We start from the raw sequence: 21,823 nt of genomic DNA, 5'->3' as shown, positions 1-21,823 counted from the left end.
GTATATTGGAGAGAAATGTGGACAGCTCTTAGAAGGATTTTGGATGAGGTACAAATTCCTCTTTGTTCATAAGTTTTTATTATTGGAGTGGTACAGTATTTGTGGATTTTTCCTACCTATGAAAACCAGTATATCCCCCAATCAAGCTGAACTTCATGTGATAAATTAAAAAATTTCTCATTAATAATATGTTTGATTTACCCACGCCCCAATAAAGTGAAGAGGTAGGCCATGTTATCTTTTTTTTTTTTTTTTTTTTTTTTTTTGAGTTTGAGATTTGGTGAAAGATTGGGAGGGTGGGGGAAATGTAATTAGTTAAAAGTTTATATTAAGCAGTACTTAGTGAATATGTAAAAATGTCTTAATTATATATCTAGCAAACTGATTTGGATCATTTTAGGTTTAGTCATTTACTTTTTAATTACCTCATTTTTAAATAATAATTTTAAGGCTATGGAATTTCAGAGTGAGTAAATAACAACTCATTAGTTTATCACATTTAGTCTGTTTATAATAAAGTTGCAAAGAAATTACTGAAGTTTCTTCTTTTTTATTCAATCCCTAAAACGAGAAAAATTACCTTTTATCTGATCATAAAAATTACTTTGCTTTATTTTTGTATCTAAAAATTATATACTTTTTTAACATCAGGAGCAAACTAATCATTATTCTTTCAGTGGTTCACTCATGATGACACAAAGATTTATAGAATATAATTTTGTGACTATATTATAAATTGTGTCTTTTTTTCCCCCCTCCATAGCTTCTAGAACTTCTGTTCATGGTGAGCCACATCGAGACAGGAGGTACATACATATTCTATTTTCTTTTTAATTTTTAAAATTATATATCCTTTGAAAAGGAAGCATTGTATTTATTATATAGTTTTTAAAAATAAGCAGTGTGAAATGGAAATTCATGTTTTCATATTGTCTTTTGTGTTGTGCTATGCACATGGAAGCTTTTAAAATCTTTTCATATCAAAGTTTAAAATAAATTTTAAAAGTTTATATATTGTATTAGTTGAAATTCAGAATTGTATTTAATTAGTATTAGCATGTTTCACAAGGAAGATATTACTGTGCCTATTTTGTGCAAAACTCTTTAGTAGGCACTATGATAAATACGTGGTCCTTCCCTTTATGGAGTTTACAATCTAGAAAGCAACCTAATCAATACATTCTCTACTTATCTATGATGATAATTACAGGTTATAGTATCCTGGATTTAAATTTAGAGGGGAAATCAGGGCACTGAGTCCAACCCCATATTTTTCACGTAAGGAAACTGACTTTTTTGGTATCATACAACTAATACCAGGCTAAGGGAGGACCTGACTCAGTACAGCTAGGTGGTACCATAGTATGACAAGCATCTGGCCTGGATTCAGGAAGAATCATGTAGTCCTGAGCATATCGCAGAACCTCATTTGTTTTCTCTTCTGTAAAATGAGCTGGGGAAGGAAATGGCAAACCACTCCAATTTCTCTGCCAAGAAAACCCCAAATGGGGTTGCAAAGAGTCAACCAAACAGCAACATATTTCAAAGGACCACCCCAGCAGTCCCTAGGCAAGGACTTTTGCACATAGATGTGCTCAGTAAATATTTGGTGAATTATTCTTTTGGCTCACAAACTCGGTGATGCTTTAATTTTTCAAGCACTTTGGAATTCATCTGGTCCAGCTCTGTCTCTAAATAGATAAGGAAGAATAAATGACTTACTCAAAGGCACATAACTAGTTAACATTAAAACAAGATTCAGACACATTTTTAAGTTGAATTAAATTACAGTTATCCAGATAACTTTTATTTCCTCAAAAGAATACTTGGAGTGAATGTGCTTATGAACCCATTATTAAATGTCAGGAGGAACCCGATCAATATTCTTAAAATTAAAATCCCAATTTGATAAAAGGTCAGAGTCTTGTTTTTTTTTTTTTTTTTTTTTTTTTTAGAAGATTCTTTTTACTTTTTTCAAACAACAAATTCTTATTCATTTTAAAGTCAAATGGAACAACTTTTAAACATTGTAATCACACTCACAACTCATTTCATACTTTCTTAACATCCAGATCAGGAGTTAAATTTCTTTTTTTTTTTTTTTTTTTTATTATATATATATATATATATATATATATATATTTTATAATATTATCCCTTGTATTCATTTTTCCAATTTACCCCCCCTCCCTCTATTCCCTCCCCCCGACGACAGGCAATACCATACATTTTACATGTGTTACAATATAGTCTAGGTACAATACATGTGTGCGAATATCACTTTCTTGTTGCACAATAAACATTAGAATCCGAAGGTACATGCAACCTGGGCAGACAGATATTAGTGCTAACAATTTTCATTCCCCTCCCAGTGTTTCTTCTCTGGGTGCAGCTACCTCTGTCCATCATTGATCAACTGGAAGTGAGTTGGATCTTCTTTATGTTGAAGATTTCCACTTCCATCAGAATACATCCTCATACAGTATTGTTGTTGAAGTGTACAGTGATCTTCTGGTTCTGCTCATTTCACTCAGCATCAGTTGATTTAAGTCTCTCCAGGCCTCTCTATATTCCTCCTGCTGGTCATTTCTTACCGAGCAATAATATTCCATAACCTTCATATACCACAATTTACCCAACCATTCTCCAACTGATGGACATCCATTCATCCTCCAGTTTCTAGCTACAACAAAAAGAGCTGCCACAAACATTTTGGCACATACAGGTCTCTTTCCGCTCTTTAGTATTTCTTTGGGATATAATCCCAGTAGTAGCGCTGCTGGGTCAAAGGGTATGCACAGTTTGATAACTTTTTGGGCATAATTCCAGATTGCTCTCCAGAATGGCTGGATTCTTTCACAACTCCACCAGCAATGTATTAGTGTCCCAGTTTTCCCACATCCCCTCCAACATTTGTCATTATTTGTTCCTGTCATCTTAGCCAATCTGACAGGTGTGTAGTGGTATCTCAGAGTGGTCTTAATTTGCATTTCTCTGATCAGTAGTGATTTGGAACACTCTTTCATGTGAGTGGATATAGTTTCAATTTCTTCCTCTGAGAATTGTCTGTTCATATCCTTTGACCATTTATCAATTGGAGAATGGTTCGGTTTCTTATAAATTTGGGTCAGTTCTCTATATATTTTGGAAATGAGACCTTTGTCAGAACCTTTGTTTTTAAAAATATTTTCCCAATTTGTTACTTCCCTTCTAATCTTGTTTGCATTAGTATTATTTGTACAGAAACTTTTTAGTTTGATGTAATCAAAATCTTCTATTTTGTGATCAATAATGATCTCTAGTTCTCCAGGTCAGAGTCTTGTTAAAAATATTAGTGCATGTGTGCATGCGGACACACACTAGTTTGAAAAATATTATTTAATTTTTTTTGGGGGGGGAAAAGTTGAAGGTTAGTGTTAAAAAAAAAAGAAAAATATTCTTTAGTTAATTTGATTGTATCTAATTCCACAAACATTTTTCACTGAATAGTATTTTTTTAGTTACATTAATTTTTGTAAACATTGTGAATTCCAATTTTTTTTTCTCTCCCTTCCCTCTTCCCCTCCTCAAGATAGAAAGCAATGTGATACAGTTATACATATACAATAATCTTTAAAATATTTCCATATTAGTCATGTTCCCATAAACATTTATCAAGTTTGTAATATGTGCCAAAATTAGCCAGTGGAACCTCGACATTCTGGAAAGGTTCCTTGCTTTTCCAGACCCTTTCCAGAACACCAGTCTGAATGCTCCATCTAGCCAGTTACGGACACTGGGAGATAAATTCTTTGGCTATAGCAACAAGGGAAGCAAAGAAAAATTTAGACCTGCATATTCCCTCCCACTTCTGCAGTGAGAGTGGAAAAGTATTGGAAAGCAGGTAAAGGGTAAAATGAGACATTTTTAGATAGCATGTAAATGTTAAAGGTACTGTGTTAAATAAAGAGTTGATGTTGGCTCCAAGGACAATTGCATTTAAAATCCCACTTCTTACATAGATGGCTAAAGATTATCAGGAAACTGTGTCATTTGAACCTTAACTGGAGCCTTGCCAATCAACTCCTTTCTGGGAAAAGCTAACCCAACCCATACTTGGGAATATCTGGCTGATACTGGTCCTGTAACAAAATGATAAGGATACCATCCCATCCTTTCCTACAGATATCTCTCTATTCCTTGAATGTAAAAGGCTTGATGACAATTTTGGAGACAGAGATTATCTTTGCTTTTAAACCTGTACAATCCTAACAAGGCTTTTGTCTGCCAGGCGCCCTGAGATCACTATTGTGGCCGCTGAGCCCCTCAGGCCAGCTTCTTGGTTCCCAGGGGCTCCACCAGCACTAGGATTTCCACCTTCTCCTGCTGCAACTCCATGGAGAACAAGTGAGCTTATTCCTTCTGAGGTCAGTTTGCATTTTCTTTTGAAAGCAGTTTTTTTTTCCTTATGAAACTGAATTCTGTGACCAAACTGTTAGTCCAACTCTGTGCCCAGAGAAAACATGAGAAAAATACAACCTCCCTCCCTTCTCTGTAGAGCATGGAACACTGGACACACTATCAGAATTATTAGTAAATGTCTTGGACAATTTCTTCTGAATTGCTTTTTAATTTTCTTTTTTATTCATTGTTATAAGGGGATGGCTTGCTGGTATGGGAGGGAGGGATATATTTGAAGATTATGATACTATAAAAACAAATTATCAATAAAATTTTATAAGTTTTAAAGCTTTTTAAAAGTAAACTTAAAGAAAAGAATTAGAGTACTTAGCCCTTTTGAGTTAAGGTTTACCTGTAAATGTACAGGCATGAAGGAATTAAACTATTTTGAGCTGCATTCTTTATTTCACAGCTTCCACCCTCTTATGAGCAAGTGATAAAAGAAATCAACCAAGTCCAAGTCAGTACCGGGAGTAATAGTAATGCCCCCACGACACCAAGGAGAACCATCACATCTGCAACTCAGACAGACTTCCCAGAGGAGATAGGCAGCTCCCTGTCTGGAAGTAATGCAAATAAGCCACCTGCCCCTGGAAAATCCAATCCAGCCCCAGGTAAGTAGCTGGGATTTTTTTTGAGGGTGAGAGAGGGAGTCTAGAGCTGCGGTTTTATCAGTGTAGAAGACTCCCAGTATAGAAATTCCCTCCACCAATGCAGATCATAAGCTTATCTCTAACTTATAAAGTGAAAAGTTTGCTTGGGATATGAGAAGTTAAGATTTCCTTCAGATCATATAGGCTGTATATGTAGGTGAAAGGATTTAAACCCAGTTCTTTCTTATTAAAAAGTATGGTTCTATCAAGGCTTGAGAAAATCTAACATCTGAGCTGATTTCATTGAGTCTTCCTTCCCAATCAGCATAATCCTAGCTTGCATCCTTTATTTGGTCATGCATTAATTGCATTCATAAGTCATTCTCTCTAAAGATGTGACAGTTCTATCTTACTTTGCTGCTCACACATTACCTCTCAGGACCAAGATAGCCTTAGCTTAAATAATGACATTATTGCTTTCTACCCTAATTTCCCCTTGAAACTATATCACATTTTAGCCACTGAATGGAATTCTGATCGATTCAGTGGTGGAAAATAGAATCTTTATCCTGAATTTCTTTAAAAAAAAAAAAACCTAAAAAATCAAATACTTCATTAGCATAGCAGAGGAGATTGGTATTTACCCTGAAAAGTAAAAGAAAAATAGCATCATGGCATTTCAGAACCTAGAATGGTGCTCTCACAAAACAGAAATGTTGGAGGTATATCACCTGCAGGGGAATGATTTATGTGATAAGTTTAGATAGAGGGAGGGAACTTAATGATTTTTTAAATGCAAATAGCTATCTCTTTAGAATCAGGAAGCTGAACATGAATGTTGTGGATTTTTGCCAGTGATCCTAAAATTACTTTTTGTTAATTAAGGAAATTAAAACCTGATGGTATTCCACATCGATTCAGCAAAAAAGTACTTCTCTTCTATTAAAAGCCAATGTGTGTTTTTAAATGCTAATGATACAACTCTCTTTTGCTTTGGTAAATTCTTTTTAGCAGTTCAGCCTCCTCCCAAGCCTTTACAGCCGTCTTCATCGTCCTCCTCGACCAGTAATCTTTTGAAAGATGTGCCTCCTTTAATTGTCTTTGATGTTGAGGAACAGACTTGCCAAGACAACCTCAATGTTGGGACATGTCCTGTGCCCAGGCCAAGATCAAAAATCAATCTCAAACCTATAGTCAGAGATACTCCAAGCAACCTAAGAGACCATCAGGAATCTAGTCAGCCCGCGGTTCCAAGGGAAGCATCTCCCACTCCGTCCCTGTTCTTGTTAGATGGGAGCAGCTTAGAAAGTCAAGCAGCGATAAACAGTATGAGCACAGAAAGGAACCAAGCTAGTATTGTGTCAAGGATCAAAGCTTTTGAATCCCAACCAAATGCTGAAAACTCAGGATTATCTAAGAAACCAGAAATTGCTCCCCGGACATTCCCCCCAAGACCTGCAGGAAAACCTACCGTGGCTCCAAAGCCATCCATTAATAGAGCTTCTGGAGAGTGGGACTCATGGACCGAAAACAAACTCAAGGTTGCTTCCAAGGAAGGGCCCTCTCCTCCTTTGCACCCTCAAGAAGGGGGAGGCATCCCAGGAACCAAACCCGAAGTGCCAAAGAAACCAAAGGCTGGCCTTGTACAGAGTATTACTAACGGCCCACTGGACATTCTAGGAAGCAGGTTATCAGTGGAAGTCCCTGAAAAGGAAAAGAGAATTCCAACTCCAGCCCCCCGGCCTCTACCACCGAAGAAATTACCCTCCCTAGAAGACTCTGCCTTTCCTGCCCCGCCACTGAAGCCAGTCACTGCTTCTCCAAGGCTTTCTGTAGCAACACAGGCCAGAGCTTTCAGGTCCCTGGGAGAAGGGCCAACAACCCCAGCTGCCCCTTCCCCTCAGTGCCCACCGGTGGTGGAAGCCGATCTCATCAGTTTTGATGATGATGTCCTGCCTGCTCCATCAGCGAAGCTGGCTGAAGAACACCCGAGTTCAGACATGGGCCTGGGTAAGTGGGAGAGGAAGGATATCTCATGGCATGTTTTCATGGGGACTCTGCACTGTAGGTTTTGATTTTTTTTTCTTTGTTTTTAATTGATGATTGATTCTATTTAAATGCAACAACAACTGGTCTTAAAATGCCAGAAATAAAATGATCAACAGCTGACAACTCTATCAAGCAGCTCTCTAAGGGTCCTCTGGAGCCAAGGGGTGTTGGCTCAGTCATTTTACTTTGACAAAGCCCCTAAGTATCCCACTGATGGTTAGTCTCTCCAGATTCTGAAGCACTGTTGGAGCATCCATTCACACATTCTCAAAACTTGTCTTCAGGATCACATATGATACCCTGGCTTTAAAAGCCCTTCATGACTTGGCCATTCCTACCCTTCTACCCTTCTTACTCCTTACTCATTACAGTGCACTTTGGGACTCAGGGCTACTGCCTCCTGGCTGCTTCCAACACGAGACACTTAAGTTTCCTAAAGCCGTGCCTATTCACTGATTGCCCCATTCCTGACACTCTCTCTGTCTTCATAGCCATCTTGCCCCTCTCTCTCTCTCTCTGTGTCTCTTTCTCTGTGTCTCTCTCTCTCTGTCTCTCTCTTTCTCTCTCTCTCTGTCTCTCTCTCTCTCTGTCTCTCTCTCTCTCTCTGTCTCTCTCTCTCTGTCTCTCTCTTTCTCTCTCTCTCTTCTCTCTCTCTCTCTCTCTCTCTCTCTCTCTCTCTCTCTCTCTTTCTCTGTCTCTCTCTCTCTCTCTGTCTCTCTCTGTCTCTGTCTCTGTCTCTCTCTCTCTCTCTCTCTCTCTGTCTCTTTCTCTCTCTCTCTCTCTCTCTGTCTGTCTCTCTCTCTCTGTCTCTCTCTCTCTCTTTCTCTCTCTCTTTCTCTCTCTCTCTCTCTCTGTCTCTCTCTCTCTTTTACTTTGAATCCCTAATACTTATATGTTCATAACACACAGAATGCTTGCTGATTCAACTTGATAATTTTTACAATAGTCAATAACTGTGTGTTAAATTAGTGTGTTGACTGATAATTAGCAATAGGTTGTGCTAATATTTCTCAGACCAACTCATTTCATAAAAACTAATCATATTTTGCAACCTGAAATTGAATTTTATGGAAGGAAAATCATTTTCAGACATAGAGGGATCAGAACAGAAGAGAAGGAGAGAGAGAAAAAAAGAATTGATGGATGAAACAAAATAGAGACATGGCAGGAGAGGTAGTTGGGGGGAGGGGTGAAGATAGCAAGGGGAAGGTAGTAAATTCTATTTTAGACATGTTGAGACTGAAATGATGGAAGGAAATGATGAAAGAGGTGCATTTCAAGTGAATTGAATGAATTTGACAGTGTGTACTAAACTTAATAAGTTTAAATTCAAATTGCCAAAATTATATCTGTATGTATGTGGGAGGTTATTTGGTTGGGTCTTTGGGGGAGAAATCCGAATCTGTAATTTCATCAATATAAGAAATGTCTGGTGTGGAATTCCCTATCCCCCGATCCCTTGCAACAATTGCTCTACAACTTTTAGTCTTAGTTTAGTCCTCTTAGACATTTATATACCATTCTGGGGTAGGTACGTTTTGTGTGTGTGTGTGTGTTAGAGGCACCAGCCTTGGAATCCGGAAAACCTGGATTCAAGTCCTCTCTCATACACCTGACAACTATATGATCATGGAAGGTCACTTAATTTCACAGCGTCCCAGGCAGTTTTTTCAGAGGAACTGCTGATTTGCTTTGGTGAATGAAGCTTCCATGTTGGGAATTCCCTATCCAGGTTAAATCACAGGTAGAGATTTAAAAAAAAAAAATTGTAGAAAAAAGATAAAATGGGGGAGTTTGACCCTTAAATCAAATTCTTATCCATCTGTTTGCCCATAAGGAAGTTTGCCTTTTTATTGTACATGGCATCACGTTAGGCACACCAACACATTCATCTGTTCTCCTGCAAGGTTTGTTCACGTTCAGTTCCATTAAGTTCATCAAGTATTGAGAGTTAGGGAGACAAGGCAAAAAGGAAGCCTCTCTTTAACTGTGGCTTGCCTTCTACTGAAAGAAATAGTTTGGGCACAGATGATTAAACAGTGGTAATAATAATGATGATGAACTGGCATGTATGAAGTGCTTTTACATTTGAAAAATAATTGATATAAATTCATTCGTTTCTCCCAATGGCCTTGTGAAATAGATTCTGAGGCTTTGAGAAATTAAGCTCACTGTCTGTGGCAGTATTAAAAACAAGGTCTTTGTTGTCATTTAGTTGTTTAAGTTGTGTGTGACTCCATTTTAGGGCTTTTCTTGCCAAGGATGCTAGAGGGGTTTGTCATTTCCTTCTCCAGCTTAGTTACGGATAACTGAGGCAAACAGGCTGAAGTGACTTGCTCGGGGCCTCACAGGTGCCTGAGCTAAGATTGAACTCATGAAGATGCGTCTTCCTGATTCCAAGCCCAGCGCTCTATCCCAGAGAACATCCTATCCCAGAAACAAGGTCTTCCTGAATTCATATTCACTGTTCTGTCCACTTAGGCCACACGCCTCTGTATGGATAGTTTGAGTGTAGATATATGTTTGCCTATTATTTATATGTTATCTACATATTCATAAATTTCTATATTAATAAATACAGATTCAATATAAAGCAAATTCATTGAGAGGAAAGTTACCAGCTGAAGGGATTTGGAAAATCCTGGTGTAGACAGTGGTACCTGAGCTATGCAGCAGTTCCCTGATTTGAATGATTATTTTTATACTGATAATTTTCATTTCTTTTCCTTTTTTTCCCCCTGAGGCAGTTGGGGTTAAGTGACTTGCCCAGGGTCACACAGCTAGGAAGTGTTAAGTGTCTGAGGTCAGATTTGAACTCGGGTCCTCCTGACTTCAGGGCTGGTGCTCTCTCTACTGCACCACCTAGCTGCCCCATACTGTTAATTTTCAAACCTATTTATCCAGCTCACACCCCTCTCCTGACCGAGACATCTCAAAATGTATACCCAGCAGATGTTCAAACTCCATTGTCTTTCTCCCTAAGTCTTTCTCTTCCAGACTTCCCTGTTCCTGTCCAGGGTAGCAGCATTCTCCCAGTTTCACACTTTCATGTCATCCTAAACTCTTCACTCTCACTCCCTTTCTCTAATCTGATTTTTATCTTCATACCATCTTTCTCACCATGCTTCCTTCTCCGCTCTGACCCCCATTTTTACAGTGCAGCCCCTCATCATCTCATGCCTGGACTCCTACAGTAATATCTAATCAAGTCTCGCCCCATTGCAGTCATCAATGGCAGTCACTCTATGACATGATACTGGTCTCTCTGCTGTTCCCCAAACAAGACATAACCGTCTCCATTCTGACTTCCTTATACTTGGAACACTCTCTTTTCTCATCTTCGCCTCCTGGCCAGACTCCCCTCAAGTTCCTGCTAAAATCTGTCTTCTGCAGGAAGCCTTTCAGGCTCCCTTTATACTAATGGCTTCATCCTATTGATTTTCTATAATTTATCATGTATATATCTTGCTCATACGGAGTTGTTTACATGTTCATCATGTAACTGTGAAGAGCAAAAACTATCCCTTTTTCTTTATCCCACTAGTACCAAGCCTAGTGTTTATTGGTTGATTGAAGGGGAAACAGCTTGTGCTAAGTCATATGCACAAACTTTGGGTAGGTTAAATCACAGGCTTAATCTTTTTTTTAAATGTTGTATTGATATTGTTGTTATCATGGATAACAAAACAAATCAAGGAATTGGTCATGTCTTAAAATGTATGTGTCATCTGCGCCTCATTCCCCCTTCTCTCTGCCAGGAGATTAATTGTCACCAATAATCTTCCATGAAGAGTCTAAAGATTGTTTTTAAGTAAAGGTAGACGATATGGATTTTGAGCTGAGAGAAAGAATAATCATATCACACAGAAGCAGAGGATGTCATTCTTTATGCAGATAAGGAGGAAGTTGTGACAGTCCTAGGATGTTTTAATCACGTTTATCACGTAATTTATTTTTTTTTTTTTTTTTTTTTTTTTTTTGCTTTTTCTTTTTTTTTTTTTTTTTTTTTTTAATTTTTTTATTTTCTTTTATAATTATAACATTTTTTGACAGTACATATGCATGGGTAATTTTTTACAACATTATCCCTTGCACTTACTTCTATTCAGATTTTTTCCCTTCCTCCCCCAGCCCCCTCCCCCAGATGGCAAGCAGTCTTATATATGTTAAATATATTACAGTATATTCTAGATACAATATATGTGTGTAGAACCGAATTTTTTGTTGCACAGGAAGAATTGGATTCAGAAGGTAAAAATAACAGTTTACATTCATTTCCCAGTGTTCCTTTTCTGGATGTAGCTGGTTCTGTCCATCATTAATAAGTTGGAATTGGATTAGCTCTTCTCTATGTTGAAGAAATCCACTTCCATCAGCATACATCCTCATACAGTATCATTGTTGAAGTGTATAATGATCTTCTGGTTCTGCTCGTTTCACTCAGCATCAGTTGATGTAAGTCTCTCCAAGCCTCTCTGTATTTCTCCTGTTGGTCATTTCTTATAGAACAATAATATTCCATAACATTCATATACCATAGTTTACCCAACCATTCTCCAATTGATGGACATCCATTCATCTTCCAGCTTCTAGCCACTATGAAAAGGGCTGCCACAAACATTTTGGCACATACAGGACCCTTTCCCTTCTCTAGTAGTTCCTTGGGGTATAAGCCCAGTAGTAGTATGGCTGGGTCAAAGGGTATGCACATTTTGATAACTTTTTGGGCATAATTCCAGATTGCTCTCCAGAATGGTTGGATTCTTTCACAACTCCACCAACAATGCATCAGTGTCCCAGTTTTCCCACAGCCCCTCCAACATTCATCGTTATTTGTTCCTGTCATCTTAGCCAATCTGACAGGTGTATCACGTAATTTATTAAACAAAGTTCTGCTATGCTGAGCTTTGATAAAGCTTCCTTTTCCTATTGTTTATATGTTGACTTCTTTGAAGGAAGTTTCCAAAGGGTGTTATTTTGAGACCGTGTAAGTCTAATAGTATACTCAAAGAGCTGTTGTCAGTCTTTTATAAATAACATTTATCCAACCAAGAAAGCACAGACTTCCTGATTTCACAAACACATTCTCCATATTACAGTTGTTCATTATTCTTGTACCAGCCCCCAAATATTTATTAAATCTCCATTGTACACATGACATTTTAACTAATTATATTAGAATATAAAAAGACACAATCCCTTGGCCAGAAAGAATAGAAAACTGAGCACTAAGGATAACACCAACAAAACAAATGTCTCCGTGGATACACAGAACAGAAAAAAAAAATGTTGTGATGGTTTGTTTTCTTTGGAATTCTTTTTGGATGGTTCAAGTTCTGGCTGGGGGAGGAGGACAGAGTGGGAAAGATAGTCTGAATCCTAGTATTTTAGGGATAAAATCTAGCCCTGTGCCTAGTCCACAGATGCCCAGGGTCGCTCGAGTTGTTTTGTTAGTGATGCAGGCCAGGTCATATATTTCACAGCCCAGGGAAGAGAATTTGCCTTTTTGGTGGGACATGCAAGAGGAGTCAAGAATTTCTGTAATTTGGGAGGCTTTTTGTTTTGTTTTGTTTTGTCATCATCTTTGCTGTTCAATCATCGCAGTTGTGTCTGACTTTTTTTGATTCCATTTCCTTCTCTAGCTCATTTTACAGATGAGGAAACCGAGGCAGGGTTAAGTGACTTGCCCAGAGTCACACAGCTAGTGAGTGTCTGAAGCCAGATTTGAACTCCGGTAGATAAGTCTTCCTGGCCCTCTGTCATTGGGCCACCTAGCTGCTTCAATAGCCTAACCAACCCCCTTAAGACTTTTACATTTCAGAATAGCTGCTAATCTGCAGAAGTAGGATATTCTTACATTGTTGAAATGCCTGATCTGGCCTAAGATTAAATAAAAATTAAAATTACAAAAAAGTAAACTTTGCACAGAAAACTAGATAGTGGCTTTTGGTGATGCAAGGACTTGAGAGGGTAACCTACAACCCATTCTTATCTCTAGGACCTGTCCTTATCAGTAATTTCTTCCATTCTTAGGGACATACTGACTCTACACTTACTCCTCTGAGAAGTGTCAATCCATCTTTCATCCAAATATTTACCATATTTAATAGAAGAAGGTGCAGTCGTCACCATCTCCTCATAATACATTTTAGCCAGCTCATTCTTTAACTTGAAAGCTTTGTGTTGTATGAAAGGTATGTGTAAAAAGGAATTCTGTAAAACGATTTACTCAGAACATAGAAAGAGATGTACTGCATTTCTGTCTATCCTTGAAATTATCAATCAATGCGATAGGTGTATATATAGCTTGAAATCCAGCTTTGGTGAAGTGGAAAGCTTGAACACTGAACTTAAAATCAGAAAATCTTGAGTTTGAATCTGGACACAGCTGGGTTTGTTTTTTTTCCTATGTGATCTTGGTCTCAATTCCTTCATCTGCATAGTAAGAGGGTCAAACTGTATAACTTCCAAGATCCTGTCTAGTTCCAGATTGATGATCTTGTGATTAATTTTTACATCTTTGCAGCTAGAGTCTGTGGCAATGCAGTACTTTTTAAAAAAAATGATCTGGAGGGGGGGGCGGGGAAAGAGTTCTAATAAATAGAAAAGAGATTTGGAGACTACATTGTTTTTCACTGAAATTTCTTTCTGTGGGGGAAAAAAAAATGGTGATAGATTCTTCTTTGAAAATGGCTGAAATTAATCCAAGAGATAATTGGAGATAAATTTCCTTGAGAAAATAAAATTCATCGAATCCGCCTGTCACTACACATTGAAAATACTTTGAAAAGATAAAATGGAATCTAAAATATATTGAAGGCTGTGGTTGGCTTTAATTATGATTTTTTTAAAGTCTTTTCTCTTCATTCACTCACTGCCTTTCAGTAGGAATAGTATATATTATACCAATCTTTGAATTCTTTGTTTTTTTCTGAGTCAGGACCCTTTGGGACTGGCTCCATTTGTATCTCTTCTGATGATTATATCTTCCTGTTTACCTAATTAGGATTGTGTTATCTGCTTGTGTATTTGTAGTACATCTACAAATATTCTTGCCTTTACTTATAATTGTTGTTGTTGCTATTCACAAGTTTCAGCTGTGTCCAACTCTTTGTGACCTTATTTGGGGTTTTCTTGGCAAAGATGCTGGAATGGTTTACCATTTCCTTCTCCAATTTATTTTTACAGATGAAGAAACTGAGGCATAGTTAAGTGACTTGCTCAGGGTCATAGGTCATACAGCTAGTATCTGAGTCCAGATGTTAACTGATGAAGATGAGCCTTCCTGATTCCAAGCTCAGTGCTCTACCTACTTTGCTGCTTAGCTGCCTACTTATAATAACTAAATATACACAGCAATGAAGAGATAATTCAATGGAGTTGTTGATAAAAGAGCTGTGTCTCAAATAAGAGATCTGAATCTTCTCATCCATATTCTTTCATTTAAGGATTTGAACTAGAAAACCTGGGAGAACATATATTAGATGTGCGATCCTGTGATCTCCCCCAGTGATCTCAAATTATTCTTGAAGACTGTAAATTACAGGACAGATACTAATATACATTGGGAGAGGGAAATAACTCGCCAGGAGCAAATGAAATAGCTTCATTTCAGGAAAATATTGAATAACTGTGAATTAAATCACTGGGTGAGGTAAAGGGAAGAAAAGCATTATCAATAGCTGGGATCTGGGAAGGTAATGATATTTAAACTGGCCTATAAAAGGAAATCAACAGATACAAAAAGGCAAAGGAAAAAATTCTGGGCTTTGGAAACAGCCATAGCAAAAGCATTAAGGTAAGAAAGCTCAGGTAAGATCAAAAGGCAGAGAGTAAACCAATTTGGCTGGAGAAAGTATGTAGACAGCAATAGACAGATGGTGCAATGGCTGAATGGGATATGAAGCTGACTTGTTGGACCAGTGTGTAGGTATAAAGGGCTAAGCAGGCTAATTCACACATTAACCAGTCTACTGAACTGGGCCCTTGACCAAGAGGTTTAGAAGAAAGAGTAAAAGTAGGAATATTTATTAGACAGCTATCTTTAATAATATTAATAATAAACTGAAAAATCAAAGTAATGGGGACAGTTCTGAGGAGAGTAGCAACAAGGATAGAGAAGATGGGATGAATGTGAGAAAAGTTAAAGAATTAGGAGCAACAAGACTTGGTAGCTGATTGAGGTAAGAGGTGAAGGAAAGGGGAGAGTGAAGATTTCAAACCGAGGGTGAATGGTTCCCTTGACAGAAATAGGAAAGTAGAAAGAGAAACAAGTTTATGGAGAAAGATGATCATCTCTATTTGAGACAAGTTGCTTGAAGAGTTAGTAGAACATCCAGGGAGAAATATCTAATAGGTATTTTGATAGATGCCCAAAGGGAGTATGTTGGTTAAAGCCAGAAAAGAGAATGAGGCATACCATTTTGGAGAAAATGTATACAAGAACCAGGGACATATCTTAGCTTCATAGGATTTTTAAAAGGTTCTTGGAGATTAAAGAATCAAGTTTAAAAGCATTTAGTAGGCACTTGCTATGTGCCTATCCAACCCCTTTCTTTGATAGATCAGGAAACTGAGGCACAGAAAGAATAAGGGACTTAAGTGACACAGCTAGAATCTGAACCCAAGTCCTCTGGCTCTCCATCTAGTCCCCTTCATACCCCACCACAGTTTCACATCCTTCTTTTACTTGAATTAGATTTTTATGTCTGAGCTGTTAAGTGGGTATTTTATTGTATCATTAGACTCTGAATAAGTACCTAATTAGGAAGATGAGAGAAAATGCGATGAGCTCTCAAAGCAATGAGCTCAATGGTTCTGTGTCCATATGTTGCTTATAGAACGTGTCCTTTTATTTTATAGTCACAGCTGCATAAGGTAAGATTCAGGTTAGTCCAGAAAACTGTGACTTGGTCACCTTGGAGAATTCCTGGTGTGAGAACTCCAAACAAATGAGTCACTTACTACATAAATCCTAAAATCTAAACAGTTGGTACTAAAATCTCACAGTTGGTATACATCAGAGGAAAAATTTGAACCCAAACCTAAACATTCTATATTCAGTTTTCACAAAGAAAATCTAGACTATACCACTAACCTCAGTGAGCTGTGTCGCTATGGATGCCACTGGTCCCAGAGGAATCTCATGCTGAGAGGGACTTGTGAGGTTACTCAGTTGAAAATATAGATGAATAAGAGCACACATATCATCAGTAAAAGAAATACCTATTATTTTTCAATTGAATTAAACATTTTTTTATTTTGAAAATGATTATAATTTTTAATTAAATTTTAATTGTATTCTGTGTGTGTATTTATACATACACAGACCATTTTTCTTAGTATGAAGTATGTAAACTTGTCATCCATTCTTTCAAAAAGCACCTGGAGTCTGTATGATGTACTTGCCAAGTAGTGTACCTATAAAGACAAAACAAATGTCTTTTGTCCTTAAAGAGCCTACCATGTACTAGTCACCAAAGATTCAAGAGAGGACTGAACTCAAAAGTATCCTTCCTTCCTTCCTTCTTTCCTTTATCCTAAATAGAGCAGATTTAATGAGTTACTCCTAAAGTTATGCGGCCTTGTTATTCTCAGAAGAAGAGATATCAGGAAAAATTAAAGCTATGAAAACATAGCCAAGATTAGAATATTATTAAAGGAAACCTCATAAAACAGACAATTTAGTATTGGATTCATTTTTTGTCTGTGGAATGCCTTCCAGGTTAATGTAATGAAGTTGAGAAATATTAGCAGTTCCTTTCACACCTTTAAGAGTCATACAAGTTGTCAAAACATAAGAATGCATCTTCTGTCATCCACATTACACAAACCAGCGTAATGGGTTAGCAGCCAATTTCTGCTGTTAAATAGATGGAGAGGGAGAGAGGTGACACAAACAAAATTAGGCAGGGTAGAACTAATTATGAGATGACAAGAATATCATTCAAGACAGATAACGGGTGGAAAATGAGCTTTATCCGCAGTATTTTTCTTAACTCAGTAACGATGAACAGTTTGAATCCGGGAACAATTTTATTTTATCCAGGAAAATAAGCTTGGCTTTCACAGTGCAGCTGATGTGTTGGTGTGAAAAGAACAGGATGAAGCAGTCAATTAATCCAATAAGCATTAATTAAGCGCTTACTATGTCAAGTGACACACTAAGTGCTTAATAAATGCTTGTTGCTGAGTGGTAGGGATTCAAGGAAAAGAAAAAACACAATCATAGTTCTCACATTGTAATGGCAGAAAAAACATTGGAAGCACTGCGTACATAGAAGATAAATACAGGGTAGATGAAATGTGATTTCAGAGAGAAGGTACAAAGAGAATAAACTTTTAAAATAGATGTGCTAAGAAAGGCCTGGGGCTCTCTCAAGGCTTAGATCTGAAAATCTCCTGGAGACCTTTATAAATTTTTTTCTGGAAGGAAGGAAGGATCAGACAATCAGTGTTAAAAACAACTGTAGGAGAGCTCTCTATATAAATATTACTAGCATATTCATCGATTTTGTCCCTTATACATATTATTTTTAAAATGTTTTATTTTTGACTTTTGCTTTTGCATCACAGTTATTTCTAGATTCAATTTTCAATTAATGATCATTTCCTTGTAAAATGAAAAAAAAATAATTAAAGCCAATTAATACATTGTCCAGGTCTAATAGTATAAGTAATCTACTGCATCAATAAACTAGCAATCTCTCTTTTTTTACCCTAAGGCAATTGGAGTGACTTGTCCAGGCTCACATACTTAGGAAGTGTTAAGTGTCTGATTTGAACTCAGGTCCTCCTGACTTCAGGGCTGATGCTCTACCCACTGTACCTCCTACCTGCCCCAAGTTCTCATCTCTTTATGAAATACAGGAAATACATTTCTTTATCTGTTCTCACAGAGTTATAAGGAATCCCTTTTGTGTTCAGTATTCTTTTTGTTTTGTATTATTGTAGTCATTGTTGCTTCTGCATACTTCATCCTGTATCAATTCATACAAATCTCATGTTTCTTCAAATGCCTCATTTTTCTTATAGAGCAATAATATTGCAGTGTTTGTTCCCCCATTCCCAGCTGATGGACCTTCATTTTGTTTCTTAATTTTTTTTGCTGCCACAAAAAGTCCTGCAATGAATATTTTGGCAATCTGAGGCTTTTCTTTCTGTTTTGAACCTCCTTAGAACATATGCCTAATAGGGACATTCCTGGATCAAAGGCAATGAATGACTTCTCAAATAATTCCAAATTGTTTTCCACAGCTACTCTAACAGTGTAGTAGGGGGCCTGTATTCCCATGTAATCTCTAACATTTACGATTTTTACCTTTTGTCATCTTTACTAAGATGTTAATTGAACCTCAGGGGTGTTTAAATGTGCATTTTTCTTATTAATGATTTGAACCAATCTTTCATATAGTTATTGATAATGTTGTTTTACCTTTTTTAATATCAACTACTTAAATTCTCAGAAGTGTTGGCAAGACTTTTTACCATAAATTTTCCATTAAATAAATTATAATTGTTCTAATAAAGGGAATTATTTTTTAGGAACATGGCATGGAATCAGTTTCAAAGTTAGAAGGGACCTTAAAAGTCTCCATTAGCTAGGTGGGCCAATGGAAGACCCAACTTCAGATCCTGTCTCAGACATTTACTATCTATAACTATAGGCAAGTCACTGTATTGCTCCATGCCTTAATTTCCACATCTGGAAAATGGGCATAATAATAGTACTCTCCTAGGGATATTATAAAGATCAAATGAGATAACATGCAAAGTGCTTTGAAAAACCTTAAAATATTATTATGTAAATTGCTAACTATCATCCTCCTCATTCTCCTCATCATCATCGTTAGCTATGATTATCCTTTTCAGATGATTCAGATGTCTTTCATAGGATTAGGGTATAGATCTGGAAAGGACTCTTTAGAGTCATCTATTTCAACTCCATCATTTTGCAAGTGAGATGACATAGTGATCAGCCTATGCTGATATAGGTAGTAATTAGCAGAGTTGAGGGTCATATCCAGTCATTCTTTTCCAGTATACTGTGCTAGTTTTTCTCTCTTAACTTGATGGTGTGTATCTAGGCTAAACACATTATTGTGATGATTTTTTTTATTAAAGCTTTTTATTTTCAAAACATGCATAGATAATTTTTCAACATTCACCTTTGCAAAACCTTGTGTTGCAAATTTTCCCTCGCTTCCCCTAAATGGCAAATAATTCATTATGTTAAACATGTTAAAAATATATGTTAAATCCAATATATATACACATATTTATACAATTGTCTTGCTGCACAAGAAAAATCAAATCAAAAAGGAAAAAAAATTAGAAAAAAAAGACAAGCAAACAACAACAAAAAGAGTGAAAATGCTATGTTGTGATCCACACTCAGTTCCCACAGTCCTCTCTGAGTGTAAATGGCTCACTCCATCACAAGATCATTGAAACTGGCCTCAGTCATGATGACTAATTTTTTAAAAAGAGTAATAATAAAATAAAGCATGTCTGCCCCTGACAACTGAGCCAGCAGCTATCTCTAGCTGGAGCTCAACACATAGTTTTCTCTTTCCTCTCATTAGCCCTATCCAAGCTTCCTCTGCTCTCATGGAGCCTTTGTATACATCCATCCCTAGACAGGAAGTGTGATCACCCAAAACTCTGGTGGGGAATCTCCAGTCAGGATGGTTCCATTACTTCTCCAGCCAGCTCACTAATTAGGAACATTTTTCCTTACATCAAGCCTAAATTTGCATTTCTATACTTGGTTCTGTCCTATGAGTCCAAGCAGGATTAATGTCTGATGCCTTTTTCACATGACAAACTTTAAAATAAAGTTACCTATGTCCTGTCCCCACTTCCCACTCTGCTCTTCTCTATTTTTCGGCTAATAGACATTCTTTTTTGTTTGTATGTGTGTGTGTGTGTGTGTGTGTGTGTGTGTGTGTGTGTGTGTGTAAAATATTATATTTTTCTAATTACCTGTAAAAACAATTTTTTTCACATTTGCTTTTAAAAATTTGAATTCCAGATTCTCTCCCTTTCTCTTCCCCGTTTCCCCATTGAGAAGGCCTATTTGAAGTTATGCAGAACATTTCCATAAAAGTCATGTGGCATTTTAACCTATAAACTATCTTTGCATGTATTTGGAAAAAGAAAATACTATAGAAAAAAATTAAAAATCATGTTACAAAAGAAAACATAAATCTCCATACCCTTCCCCCCAAAAGAAAACTTTAAGAAGAATATTTTTAAAGGATGCTTCAATCTATAGCTAATAAACATTCAAATGGAAGATAAAATATCTGTATAACTAGATATATACAGAATAGATGGAAAGTGATTTCAGAGGGGAAGCATAAGGAGAATAAATATTTTCAACAAATGTGAAAAGAAAGAAATTCAACTCAGTTTAATTGAATAAATATTTATTAAATACCTGCTATGTTCTAAGCACTGTGCTAAATATGAAAGATACAAAAACAAAATTTAATACTCTCTTTCCTCAAGAAACTTACATTCTACATGATGAAGGGAACTAAATGTTTATAGATAAGTATTCTATATGGACAATTAATCCTGGGAGCGAGAAGAAAGATCAAAAAAAGGTTTCCTGTAAAGCGAGCTTCTTTAACTTTTTCCACTCCCAAACCCCTTTCACCTGAGAAATTTTTACATGACCTCTAATATATACATATATAAACTAGGTATACAAATCAAACATTTACAGATAACAAATCATACTTTCACAACCCCCTATGGGATCAAAAATCACAGATCAGTTTCTAAAGTCAGATTTAGAAAAGCAGTTGAATGTGGGTTAGGAATTCCAAGAGGCAGAGCAGGGCCAACGACTTGAATACCTTCCCTTCTTATTCACTAGTTCTTACATGAAAAAAAAATCCTGCCTGATGTGAAGAGTTTTGAGATGAACTTTATACAGAGCAGTCAGAGCAGGATCTGTGTATCATAAGCATCATAAAAAATACCTGAGGTGCATAGCCCTCCCTATCAAATGAGTATTATTTTCTCCTCCCAGTAATTCTGAGTTTCTGGCCTTGATTGCAGGCTGAGGGGTACCATGCAGACAGGGAAACAGATGTAGCAATCACTTTGCTCAGTGAGCACAGCTGGGGTAGATAATTAAACAGGCCCACTCCTGCCAGGAGGCCCGCAGTGGTGCAACACTGAGACTCATTCGCCTGGCTGGACTTAGATGGGAAATTCATATTAAACACGCTCATTCCTAAAAGATATGTCGCATAATAACTATGCATGGCCTCTGTGCAAATTATTGGAGACCAGCTAAGGATCCACATGGTAATAAGGTAGGTAACTAAAAACTAACAGGTTTTTAGTTATAAAATCAAGATACTTCTGCCACTAGACTATACAGTTAGAGCCTTTCAATTTGGGAAAAACAATTGTAAAATCTGCTTCTTCACATAATTTCTGAAAGTTATACCAGACTTAGACACACAGAATTGAAATCACACTTAACCTGTATGCATATGGGGACCCGTATAGCAATCCCCATCGTCTTATCATGGTGGCCTAAATTCCCATATTATTCCTTTGGGTCAATCCTCTGGTTTAATGATATTGAGGGCAGCTGTTAAAATGCAAATACTTTCCCAAAGGCAAACTACATGGAGCCATTATCAGTCTTAACATCTTAGCTTGAATTAGTTGCTCCATTCCCAGCTGAGAACATGGCCCTGAAGGAAATGGGATGCAAG

The 21,823-nt window shown here is 37.0% G+C and overlaps 1 protein-coding gene across 7 annotated transcripts in view; it reads left to right on the top strand.

Annotated features, from left to right (window-relative positions):
• The window catches only part of SH3D19 (SH3 domain containing 19), a 207,350-nt gene that overhangs the window by 133,642 nt on the left and 51,885 nt on the right, over positions 1-21,823 (top strand). For 6 of the 7 annotated variants that reach the window (XM_074274175.1, XM_074274172.1, XM_074274176.1 and 3 more), the window contains 4 exons: positions 764-806; positions 4,271-4,406; positions 4,853-5,054; positions 6,045-7,043. In XM_074274175.1, the coding sequence (XP_074130276.1) occupies positions 764-806; positions 4,271-4,406; positions 4,853-5,054; positions 6,045-7,043 (1,380 nt within the window). The remainder of the gene's footprint in view (positions 1-763; positions 807-4,270; positions 4,407-4,852; positions 5,055-6,044; positions 7,044-21,823) is intronic. The other variant, XM_074274173.1, reaches the window with a different exon arrangement.

This window comes from Sminthopsis crassicaudata, chromosome 6 (genome assembly GCF_048593235.1).
Source record: "Sminthopsis crassicaudata isolate SCR6 chromosome 6, ASM4859323v1, whole genome shotgun sequence".
Classification (NCBI taxonomy): Eukaryota; Metazoa; Chordata; class Mammalia; order Dasyuromorphia; family Dasyuridae; genus Sminthopsis; species Sminthopsis crassicaudata.
The sequence above is the reverse complement of the archived record's forward strand: the minus strand, read 5'-3'. Positions and strand labels throughout refer to the sequence as shown.